At 39.1% G+C, this 12,693-nt stretch overlaps 1 protein-coding gene across 1 annotated transcript; it reads right to left on the bottom strand.

Annotated features, from left to right (window-relative positions):
- Positions 1–1,219: 1,219 nt before the first annotated feature.
- On the bottom strand, positions 1,220–10,208 carry sgpp1a (sphingosine-1-phosphate phosphatase 1a). The gene is made up of 3 exons (XM_073492729.1): positions 9,229–10,208; positions 3,942–4,031; positions 1,220–3,184 (listed from the first exon to the last, which is right to left on the bottom strand). Exons 1-3 carry the CDS (start codon positions 9,907–9,909, stop codon positions 2,633–2,635), a joined length of 1,323 nt encoding a protein of 440 aa, XP_073348830.1. The 5' UTR covers positions 9,910–10,208; the 3' UTR covers positions 1,220–2,632.
- Positions 10,209–12,693: the final 2,485 nt, after the last annotated feature.

Raw genomic sequence — 12,693 nt, 5'->3', positions numbered from 1 at the left:
AGCTTTTTGGCAAAAATGCCCTTTGCACCATCAGAGACATGAAGTAGATTTATGCCTGATTTATGCCTCCAGGGAGTGTAACTAAGTATATTTGCTCAAGTACTGTACTTAAGTACTTGTAATACTCAAGTACATCCATTATATGCTACTTTATACTTACACTCAGCTACATGTTGGAGGCAAATATCATACTTTATACTCACTACATTAATTTAGTTACTTTTCTGATTGCAGGCAGCATCAGAGTGCATTTTTAAATGAACATATTTTATTGACGATCAGATTTAAAAAAAAAAAAAAAAAAAAATGCTGTATATCACATCTGATAATTGGCCAGGTCTAATAAACATTTAATATCAGATACTTTAAGACTTTTGCTCACGTACTACTAATATGGTTGACTTTCATTTTTACAAAATTAACATTTTAACACAATCTCTTTACTTTTACTAAAGTATGACTTGTGGGTACTTTATGCAACACTGTAGATATGAAGGAATTATAAAATATAATAAAACTCAACTTATCGTGTTTCTGTGCGGTGTAGTAACTATTTCTAATGTAATAGGAGCCCCACCTGGACAACCACAGTGTTAAAAAAAACAAAAAAAAGATGTGGGCATGTGCCTATAAAAAATGAGGCTATTAATAGTTGTGGGTACTTGGGAGTGACCCAGCCTGGAGAGCTTGGAGATACTTGAAAAGCTTTAAAGTTGGGCTTGAACAATACCTCATTATGAAACAGCTATGTGAAGAAAAAAACAGGTTTCAGCTTTGGGAAAATACATTCTTTGCTGGAGTATTACTGGTTGAAATACTGACATTAACAGCTTATAAATGTATAATGGTAATAGATTGCTATGGGATAGTAAGGCCTTGTGCTGACCTTTGTGATTTCTTGAGATTTAGATGCCAAAAAACAGCCATCACCCAAAGTTCAATGAGGAACAATGAGTACAGCACAGACAAGATCTGTGATTAGGCTAGATGGACACGTGGATTACTGTCAGATAAAAGACCTAAAACCTTATCTAAGTTGTTCAAAGGTTAAGCGTGAACCCAATGTGCTGAATGGGCACAGGGAGTGAAACACATGACCCAGTTGTCAAAGAAGAGCAGGAAAAGCACACTGGTCTAATGCCCCAGATTCACTGATTGATTCACCCTCTCAGTATATTCTTGCATGAAAGATACACTTAAAGAAAATGCATTGAAAATGTTTTTTTGTTCACTTTCAGAATATTTTATTCTCCTTGATTCCACGTTTCCAAAGCATAAAGTCCTTCCATAACAGAAAAACATGACGAAATGGTTTGTAATAATATACCTATAAATATTTCATGAGTATTATGATATGAGTATAAATGCTCAAGCTTTAATATTCTGACATGGATATTGGATTAAAGCATTATTGGAACATTACAGCAGCCAATAATAACAATCAAAACATTTAGACAAATGCTAGAGTCAGTGTTTTTATACTGTAGAGGAAGGAAGGGCAGCAGACATGTCTTGAATATAATTCTTAGAAATCAAGTATGAATTATATAGATTAAGATTTCAACAATTCATCTTAAGTTAGTTACAATGGCAAAATACTTTATCAAAAATATCTGTTATTTTAATTTTATGATTTTTAATTATTCAGAGAGCACTTAACTTACATTAGGACCAAAATTACAAACGCTTTGGAAACAAGCAAAAGAATGTACAAAAAAGTAGGCAATGAGATAATGCTGACGATGGTAAAGTTGAAAAACTGCACTGACACAACAGATCTTTTCAAAGAGGGAAAATAGGTACGAGTCTTTCAGATTTAAACAGACATCGCTCACACATTACCGATTCATGGTTTGGTTTATTCTTACAGCACAAAATTCTCCAATAACATATTGTTATATATATTTCAATCGAATGACGGAAATGCACAAATGACTGCTCATTAATGAATGCAAGCATCATTACAGTACATCTGACAGTTTGCACTTTGCATTTGTAAAGTTCCAGTTAACGCTCATATGTGTCGACACCAGGTGGATCTTTAGAGGATAAGGTTGGTAATGAGCTATATTGATGTTATTGTCAACAAATCCCAAGAGAAGACCAAAAACAACGTTTTAGTCTGTCCCTCTAATACTGTTTAACTACTCCTACTGAAGATGCAAGTCTTTCAAAACTTGTCACAAATATATATTTCTCTTCTTTAAAAAAGGCTACACGATTCCCTAAAAACCACTGGGCACCGTTTTTTAAAAACAGTATAGAATACTGCAATTGTTGGGGATCAATTTCAGCTGCGGATTGATAAACATTTGATGTATGATGTTTGTGGGATGAGCTCAAAATAAACTGCAGTGCCCATGCTCATCATAAAGAGGGAATAATGTCACCCAGTGCAGCAGCGTGTCACATTTAATACTTCTTGGTCAACAATTAAGCTCTATGGCACAGAGGCAATCATTATTGACAATACAAAAAATATAGAATATCACCACATTTATCCTTTAAATCAGTTTCTGTCGTGCAGAAACAGAGACTCTAGAGTCAAGACAAGCAGCATGTCTCCAAGTGCCGTATGACTTCACCATGTAGGGGAACATGTCAGCAGTAAATGACAGTTTGCGCACAACACTCAGGCGAGGTTTAAGATCCTGAAGAGGAGAGGCACCACACAGACACAACTAAAACCAACAACACTGTAGACAATGTAACGGTACGGCAACTCTACTTTCATGTGCTGCCTCGCCTGTCTTACATCATCTGAAGGCAGCCCGAACAGTCGACACAAGAACGGAATAGTCACTGCTTTCATAACCATTCTCGTGACGAGGATGACAGCGACTCCGATGAAGAAGCGCAGCAGGGAGAGAACCACCAAGCTAACAGTGATTGGTGGTAAAGTTAGAGGAAGTGAGGACAGTGGTGGATCTGGCAGCAGCCCCAGCTGATAGTTCACATGGGTAGCCAGAGCAGCTCCAACCCCGGTGCCCAAAGCCTGAGCTGTATCACCCCGAGAGGTGCTCCAGGAATCCAGGGTGAAAGCCACAAGTCCAAGGCTCACATGTGACACAATTATCACAAGTGGAGCATAGTGGTCCGTCATGTAGAAGTTGTCGATCTTGTCCAGCGTTGGCTGGAAGAAGGCTAGAATAAGAAGGGTGTACAGGAAGCCAGTGATTACCTCCTGCAACACAGGGACATAAATTAATTCGTACTCATATTAGCACTCTTAAAAATACATGAACGATTTACCCACAGTTATCAAATAAGAAAAAAACAAAACGTTGCTGCTTCCTGCCCTGTAGGTGGCGCTATGTAACACTTGTGACCACGACATTTAATATAAGCCACTGTCCATCTTTCCCTGGAATCATAAAACCTCTTGTAAAATCACGTGAGCTGCTGACTGTCAAATGAGTTTTATTACAGGAGGATTGCAAAAGATAAACATTACATACAAACATCAGTTGCCTGGCCACCAAATCTAATCTAACTTTATCTACTGGCTTTGATTTGTTTATCGGCTCTGTTTAAAGATAATCTTACACAAATCATTTACTTTAAGCTCCTGTGTAGGTTATAAACTTGAGAAATGTGGCACGAGTGTGTGTTACGCATATCAATATAATGCATTAATGTTACAATTTTTAATAAAAAAATAAATATTGTGTCCACTTACAGAATGTAATAGATGCACAGTTAATATTTCAATGACATCTAAGTAAGTCTGGTGCTAACATTACTGTCCTCCATCATATATCAAAGAATGAAGTGCAGGTTAAGGCAAACTGGAGTCACGCCAGCATTTACAACCATCCGAGGTGCATGAGATAATGATAGCATAAAATTAATGACACCAGAAGTTGAAGGTACTCGAGAACATATCTGGCCAAGCTCAGGTCAACCTCATTAGTAAGTGATTATTTATCTAATATACTCACCAGAATAGAATGCATCCCCATGTAGACTCTGCTCACACAGACCAGGACACTCCAGCTGAGAGCCACACAGAAGCCAAAGAGGAAGGGGTACTAGGAAAGAGAGAGTATAAAGACATGGCATTAAAAAATGGACATAGAATTTAGAAAGGTGGCTGAAGATAAGCCTTCAAAAGTATAATAAAATATAATCCTGGTCATAGTTTTCTGTAACAAAGAGTTCGTTCAGGTGATTCATGTACCCATTTTGCTGGAATACATTTTTATTAACACTGATTATGACTAAAGGGTAGCTACAGTAGTACTGTAGGGCATTAATGGAAACATGCTCTGACTTGAAGTCTCCAGGAGAGTTCACACTGTCAGTGAAAACACTACCTTTCAAAAACCACAGTACATAATCCATTTAAAAAACATTTAGCAGATATCTTTCAAAAATGTAAGTGCAGTCTACAGCAATGCTTGTGAGGCTGCACTTAGGTACATGGTGATTTGAGCTAAATGCTAATGTCAGCATGTCAACATGCTCATGATGACAATGCTAACATGCAAATGTTGACTATGTTCACGAGGGACTCCCTAAAAACTTGGCTTTGGTGTAACTGTCTGCTCACATTGGCTCGTCTTGTCACTTTTTACAATACTAAAAACTAGAAAACCCAAATCTATCAAAAAATGTGTTTATTAACCTAATCTTAGCCTTATTCCCAAGATTAAACCTACAGGAGACCTCATGCCTAATTGTAAGTTAAAACAGAGATGATTTTTATTTTTTGTGATGGACTTTTACCCTGACCACTAATTGTCCTAAAGCCAACCCAGTAGTTTTGTTGCCTAACTTAACCTGACTTAACTGTGACTGTAACTGACCGAGTCTAAAAATAAAATGTCAACAGTGACCTTTGGTTTAACACAGGACACAAAGCCCAGAGTTCGATCACTTAATGCACCACAACCTGCTCCCTGTGTGGACTTTGTCTTTTTTTACTATGTCACTGGACTTCCAAAAGGCTTCCTGCAGAAAGCCCTGAGGGAGACTTCTCCAGTAACCACCCAATGAAGGAAGAAACTGAGGAACATATATCATTAAGCAGCTGGAGAAACTGTTTCTACTAGGCGGTATTGACCCCCCATTCCTCCCACTCTTTCATTTAAAGTGAATTGGTACTGGGTATTACAGACGTAATTCGGTCGGTACCCATGAGAGCACAGAGTTGGTACCTAACCCTACTTACAAGGCAGACTATCACTTTCCACATACACAAGTGTGAGACCAAATAGACAAATAGGATAGGATACCAATGTGTTCACAGAGCCTGCTGGTAAAATACCAAGTTTTTAGGGAGTCCCATGTTAGCTATCTTATCCTAGCATGCATTTGCTATTTCGCAGAACTAAACACAAAGTGCGGCTGAGGGTGGTGGGGATGTCCTCAGTTTGCATGTATATAGTCATCAAAGTATTGGACAAGTTACATTTTTGACATGATAGTGACATAGGTAAAAAAGGTAAGAGATAAACTCATTACAAATCCTGACGGGGACATGAAAGTCAAATTAAACCAAATCAGAACTTTGTGGTCACGTGTTCACCAAAGTCATGGACATCTGCACCAAATTTCATGGCAATTCATACAAAAGTTGTTTAGATATTTAAGTCTGGACTAAAGAGGTCAACCTTCTCTTGAGTGTCACCACCAGCACGACTAACAAGCACTACTGGTCTGACACTTGTCTGACACTTGGAATGTTCCTCCTGTCTTGGAAGCTGTTTATGGTACATCTTATCTTTTGAGACCTTTTCAGACCCCGTTCTCTGAAATGTTTCAGGTACTCAGCCTTTGGAATCAGTGAACCTGATTACACCAGGGGAGTTCAGACAGTTCACATGAACTGTATTTGGTTCAAAAGAAGAAAAAAAAGTATAAATAAAAAAATATTTTGGAGAAATAGCATTAATGCATCTTTTTTTTTACATTACTCAGAGTGCACAAGATGCAGGGACAAGCTGATTTAGAGATTACTAAAGAATTTTGAATTACAGGAAATACTTGTGCACCAACAAAGAACAAGAATGTATTGTGCGTAACTCAAGCATCACTTCACAAATATTATACAGACAGCTAGGCTGGGGTTTTACAGCATTTTATCCGATCAGAATCCAGTGTTGAATCTGTTTACTGAATCCGATTTCAGTATTGAATGTGCTTATCCGAGTCTGAAATCATTCAAATCTTTAAATGAATCCATTTACATTTAGCAATCAACTTTGGAGAAGCTAAACTTTATAATATGCAGCCAGGCTCAGTCATGGAGGGTGACAGAGACCACTGAGCTATTTCTCCTTTACGAGTTTTTTTGTTATTTACATATTAAGTGTCAGTACCTGCTGTTCATCTTAAACCAGCACTACAACATTAAAAACATTAAAATTGAATATCCTTGTCATTTAGGTTCTATCAGGGTTTGTGATGCAGGCAGTTGATCTACTGCTGCTCTACTTTTTTTTTTAAATCTCTTTGCACAACCGTGCTGGTGGAAAATCCAAACTGCAACAGCCCTATCAGTGGGTGAACAAGTTTCACTGCTTTGAGCTCTTCGACCTGGCTGATAATAGACTACGCTCTTCGCTGGCTGATAATACACTACGCTCTTCGCTGGCTGATAATACACTACGCTCTTCGCTGGCTGATATACTACACTCTTCTCTATCTTAACTCCCCAGCAGTGGAGTAACCCTCCCAACCCCTTTCTTTCATCTTGGGGCCCTGACACATCAGGCCGACAGTCAACCATCAGTGAGCGTCTGTGTCCCTAGTTTTTGCGGTGTGGTCAGCGTTTTTTTGGCCGATTGAGCATACAGAATTGGCGGTGAGAGAAAATCATTTGATTGGCTGCGCAGCTAAGTGAATCAGTGCATGAGAAGAGCAATGGAAGAAGAAAGAGAAAGCCCTTTAACTTGTTGTTGTAGTAACCATGATTTCACGACAGCGGTGTCAAAAACTGCTGCTTTATCATAACAACAGCTTGTATATCCGTAGTCCTGTTCCGGTTTCCATTTCTGAATAACAACTACAAACACTTGGTGATATGGAGAGTTATTTCTACTCATGCAGGCACAGAATGAACAAGCTATTCATTTTTTGTCATGAGTTCAGGTGCAGCTTTTTTTCCTGAGAGACACGTGTCAGTAGGCACCGTAATGGTCAGCCTTTATCGCCACTATTTCTTTGATGCCGGTTAGTTATGACCCTTTAACGGGCCCTTTACCAGAATAGACACTCAAGTTATAGGAAAAGTCAAGATCTCTCATCCCTGACTGTCTTACTTTGATCATTTGAATTACTGTCCATTGATACCCAAGACTGAAATATTTACTGAAACTTCATTTGATAATTTCTCTTCCTCTAGATCAGATTCACCAGTCCCATATCGCTGACATCGTAGGAGAGTGTTTATCTAAAGAAACAATGCTACCTCCTCACTCCTCACCTGTACTTCTGACACACCCTGTCATGGATAAGAGACATTCTTGCAGACTTACAGTCTGCTTAAACAGAGGAATGTCTCTTGTCCACATATGAAACTTGGCAACAAGGATTAATAGTGACTTAAAGGCAGGCTGTGATTTTTCATTCCTTTGTCCAGACTAACCCACCGACCCTCCCTGGCACTGAGGGGCCCGCAGAGAAATGTCATGTGGGTTTTTCATTTCTTAGTAAGTCAGGCGCCCTGTGTGTTTCTTGGTACTCTGGTCTTTTTTTTATTAAGATTACAAACACATATACTGAAAGATGTTGGATGTGGAAAGATGTTGCAAAATGTGGCTCTCTGGGCTCTTGAATGTCTGGGACTTAGGTGGGTCTGGCCACATTCCCTGTGTGTTATCAAAACATGTTCATATCCTGTGGATCAAGGCTAGACCACTGAATTCTAATGCAAAGAGAAGAAGGATATAGACACTCGAGTAACATTGTGATATTTGTTGATTTAGATGCATCAAGCTGCGCCTTGTAATCTGTAATAACACATTTCAGCTCCTCCCTGTGGATTGGCTCATGGCTGGATTAACACTGTAGGGGGCCCTGGGGCTTAAAATGAGCTGTGCGTCCTATTGAACCTCCTGTTCCTCCCACTCTTTGTGCAAGCATCCTGTGGCGTTCAAGTCCACATTAGGTCAGCTGGAATACTCCCCCGGTGTGCTGTGTGTTTTTGTAATTGTACACAAATATGCACCATGAAGGGGTAATGTTAAGTGAAAAAACAAAAAAGGTATTAAAACTACATTTTGACACAAGGTCATACAAGAAAGGACATACTTGGCAACAATGGAGACACTTTATCATTTCAGTTCAGGTTTCCGCGGTGGATTTACCTGTGTGATTACTGTTTCAACAATCACTTAACACTTGTCACAAGAGACAAGATGAATGAGGAACTGTGTGGCTTGCCTCAGGGAAAACACTGCAGCTCATATTGCACTTAACTGCTTCAGCAAACTACGGCTGCAATTTCAGATTATTTTCAATGATCACTTCATCTGTTATCAACACTCTTGATTAATCATTTCAGTGATTCCTCGTTAATTGTTTTGTAGCAGTGGTGGCAGCAGGTAATTTTTGTTATTTGTTCCACATTTATCACCGTTTGGTTTTAGTTTGGGTTGTAGTGCTACAAGTGGACTGCAGCACTGATATTGTCAATTTCTCTTAACTGATCACGATTAAAGGGCTACTTCTACACACAAGGCCTTAATGGTGCGTTCAGACCAAACACTTTGAGTGTGGACTGACCGCACCATAATGCTTATTGGTGTTTTATTGTTTTGTTATCTAGATTATAAAGTTCAACTGCCCCATTAATGCAGCTGTGGCTGTGATGTTCTTACTGTGGGGGTCCACCACGCCTGAATGAATGTAGGGGAAACACTGTATAGTCCATATAAAGTACAAAAAAATTAAATAAAATAGAGACAAATGCCCACCACAATTTCCCAAATCTGACGTGGACATGTTCAACCAAGACCAAGAAAAACAGGAACCAGTTCTTTTTTTTTTGCTTACTAAGTTAAATGATTTGCTGATTATCAAAACAGTTTGCCAAAAAACTAATTGCCAAACAGTGAATCTGGATCCTTTGGGGCACCTGAGGTAGCTGACCCCTATGCACAGTAATCAGACCTGTCATGTCTTCTCCTGCACACAAGCTGTAAGTTTCTACCTGCACTGCACATCTTCTGCTTTCTCACCTGTGGCTGACACTTTGAGCTGTGTGTTTGACAAGGTGCTCACCTGCCACCGTCCGTAGGTCAGCATGAAGAGACAGAAGGGTATGGCAGTCCCCGTCATGGCGTGTGTGGACGGCATGCTGTACTCGGAGTTGTAGAAGACCTCCACCTTCACCACAGGAGGGGACGCCGGCCGGGACCAGCGGACCATGTCCTTGGTGGACTGTCCCACGAACAGGTTCCAGGCCCAGACGACGATGAGTCTCCGGCTCACCAGGGCGTCGATGTTCCAGAAGAGGAAGGGGAAGAAGACGATGAAGAACATCTCGTTGCCCAGCTCGGTCCCAAACGTGAACAGGTAGAACAGGAACTTGTTGTGGACCAGAAACTCTTGGCCCACGTCTCCAGTCAGGGAGTTTTTCCGGAGCGGTTTCGCCCTGGTGGTGTCCGGGTCGGGATTAGCTGATGCACCGTCGGGCGTATCACCCTGCATCCCGTTAACCTGCGGTGCGGTCGCATCCCCGGTTGCTCCATTCCCTACGGTCACGTCCGAGCTCTGCTGCCCGTGTTGGACCCTCTTCCTCAGCCCGGGAAAGTCCGGCTCCGACTGTCCGCTGTCCGGCTTGGTCGCTTTAACCGGAAATGTCCCTTTAACGCCGCATAAATTCTGAAACCTCGCTACATGGGAGGGGTCTTGGAGATAATTGCACATCTGTACAAATGTCTTTACAAAGTCGTTCGCCATGACTTCAGATAGCCTCTAGTTTCAAACACACAACACTGGTCCGTCGTAAAAAATGGAGTTCATGTTCAACGGGTGAGCTTAAGGAGAAGCGGAGCTCGGTGCATTAAAAGAAACAAAGAGAGATTTGGCGGAACAGCACGGAGCACTCAACCCTCACCACTACCTGCTCACCGTAGTCAAAACACAGACCTTGTACACCGGCGTGGAGGTTTGGGACGACAGCATCCAAAGTCCGTTACAGTTAACCATTACTTCGCAGTGTGTCCTGGTGCAGCCCGATAACTGCGTCAGGCCGTTATATCCTGCTTTCAGCCGCCTTCTTCTTCTGCGGTTCCAGCTCTTCTTCGTTTGACTTAATGTTCGTCACTTAACCTCCAGAAATGCTCAAGTTCGCCCCCTGCTGGAGCTGTGTTAAATTACACGTGTTAAAATATAATAGTTTAGTATTTATACTACAAGTAGATGACCAGTGGTGGGTGAAGCAGTGTAACTAAGTACATTTACTCAAGTACTAGGCTATACTTTTTGAGGTACTTGTATTTTATTTGAGTATTTCCCTATTCTGCTACTGATTACATTCACTCCACTACATTTTGGAGGCAAATATTGTACTTTTTACTCACTGCGTTTATTTGATAACTTTAGTTACTAGTTACTTGGCAGATTGCATGCAGCAGAGCCAAAACAATGCACTTTTTATTATTAATTTATATTATATTTTTTTTGTATACTGTATATACATACATGTAGATATATGTTTAATTTACATTGACTTGCAAATTTGATGCTTAAGTATCTTACATTGATTGCCAGAAAATTACTTTTGATACTTAAGTACATTTAATGTTAGATACTTTACATTTTTATTCAACTTTTTACTTTTTTAATGGTTGACTTTCCCTTTTATTAAAGTAATATTTTTAACACAATATCTTTACTTTAACTCAAGTATCACTTTTAGGTACTTTTTACAACACTGGAGTATTAACGTAGGCTACTTCTCTTAAATAAAAATACTACAATATAAATCATCACATTAAGCCTCCAAATAAAATCCCTGCTTTCAAAGAAGTACTCATTGTGCAGAATACTCTACTTCAGAATATTATCAGAGCATATAATTGTATTGGATTATTATCAACATAAAGAAGAATTTAATGTTGTTGCTGGTCAAGGTGGAGCTAATTTAACTACTGTACTACTGGTTAGTTTAATCTGTGACCAGCCTATGTCACATGTTTACCCACAAACAACTAGGTTATAGCTGTACAATGGAGGTAATAAAGTTGTTCCTAGTTACTTTTGACTTGACTTGAAATTTCTTCCATTCTCCATTCAGACTGAAGCTTTATTAACACACACAAACATTTTACAGTGACATTTTGAATTGTTTTTTTAATGTGACCGGCCATGGGACATGGGTTAAAGCCTAGATAGTGAAAAGAGACATTTACATACAAATACATCTTATCAAGAGCAAACAAATAAAAAATTTAAAATAAAGTCCAAACAAAAATACAAGAACATTTCAGGCCAGTCCTTGTAAACAGGTCTGAGAAGCCAGAGACAATAATAGCAGGACAACACAGGAAGTTCAATGGAGTGTCCTTCAAAATAAAATTAGGGAATTACATGTTTTCTTTAATTGTAAAACCTGTTGAGTCTTAATTGCACAAGATATATGTGAAAACTGATCTTCGTTTAGTAAGTAAATATCTATCCAAGTTGTTCCTCACATGTGTTGTGACTCAGCTTATTCTGTCATACAGTGTTATGATTTCTCAAGTGTAGATAAATGTGGCTGTAAATGTTCTGTGAAACCAACAGTTTGGGGATAATAGTAACCATTTTCCTTAGATTTCACATTAAATACATACATACAGTGGGAAGTAACTAAGTACATTTACTCAAGTACTTTACTTAAGTACAAATTCAATGTAATTACACTTTATTTGAGTTTTTTCATTTTATGCAACCTTTTACTTCCACACCAAAACATCTCAGAGGCCAAATAATGTAGGTTTTACTGCCTTACATGTCTGACAGCTTTAATTACCAGCTCCTTTTCATATTACAACTTTAAATACCAATCATGTCAAGTGAAAACCATGTAATTCATTACTAACAAATTTGGTGCTTTTGATTTATTTATGATAAACTGAAGGATTAAATGTCCTTTAAAGGGTTGAGAAAATTCTTCCACATTTTAAGCTGCAAAAATATAATAATCTTACAGAATATGGTACGTTGCTTTAGATGAAACTACCCAATAGTATACAGTATAAAGTAGTTAAGGAGCCCCTCCACAGCTGTAATAAGACATACAACAAAAAAATCTAACGTGTGTCTGACATGGTTTTTGCAGGAAAAAATGTTTAATTAAAATTAAATTTCTTAAAATGGCACCTACTCCTTCCCCCTCATTGAAAATTCAAACATACAAATATTTTTCATTTTACAAGTTTGACTGCTGGACACAAGATGTCTCCTCCTTCACTCTGAAGTCCATTCCCAGTGTCTGGGCACTGGACGCTTCAAGTTTCCACATCGCCATCATTGTGTTTCCTGAATATGGGACCAGGATTGGTTTCCAAACTATTTGTGATGTCACAAATCATTCTCTTAAAATCAGATTTACAAAGAGCGCAGAGAAAATTTAAGCTTTCAGCAATGACTGTGAAAACAGACTTCATCGGTCGAATTCTGCACATATGTCATTTGTCACAGTGAAGCTCAAACATTCAACTGACTGGAGGAGACTTTAAAATCAGAGCATCTTAAATA

This window comes from Pagrus major, chromosome 22, assembly GCF_040436345.1.
Source record: "Pagrus major chromosome 22, Pma_NU_1.0".
Lineage (NCBI taxonomy): Eukaryota > Metazoa > Chordata > Actinopteri > Spariformes > Sparidae > Pagrus > Pagrus major.
Note: the sequence above shows the minus strand (reverse complement) of the source record. Positions and strands in the feature narration are given on the sequence as shown.

Excerpts from the sequence above, each read along its gene's own strand:
- sgpp1a (XM_073492729.1), bottom strand. The coding sequence starts at position 9,909 with ATGGCGAACGACTTTGTAAAGACATTTGTACAGATGTGCAATTATCTC. Across the intron at positions 4,032-9,228 it reads TGACCTACGGACGGTGGCAG|TACCCCTTCCTCTTTGGCTT; the intron begins GTGAGCACCTTG and ends TCTCTTTCCTAG. Across the intron at positions 3,185-3,941 it reads TGGGGATGCATTCTATTCTG|GAGGTAATCACTGGCTTCCT; the intron begins GTGAGTATATTA and ends CCTGTGTTGCAG.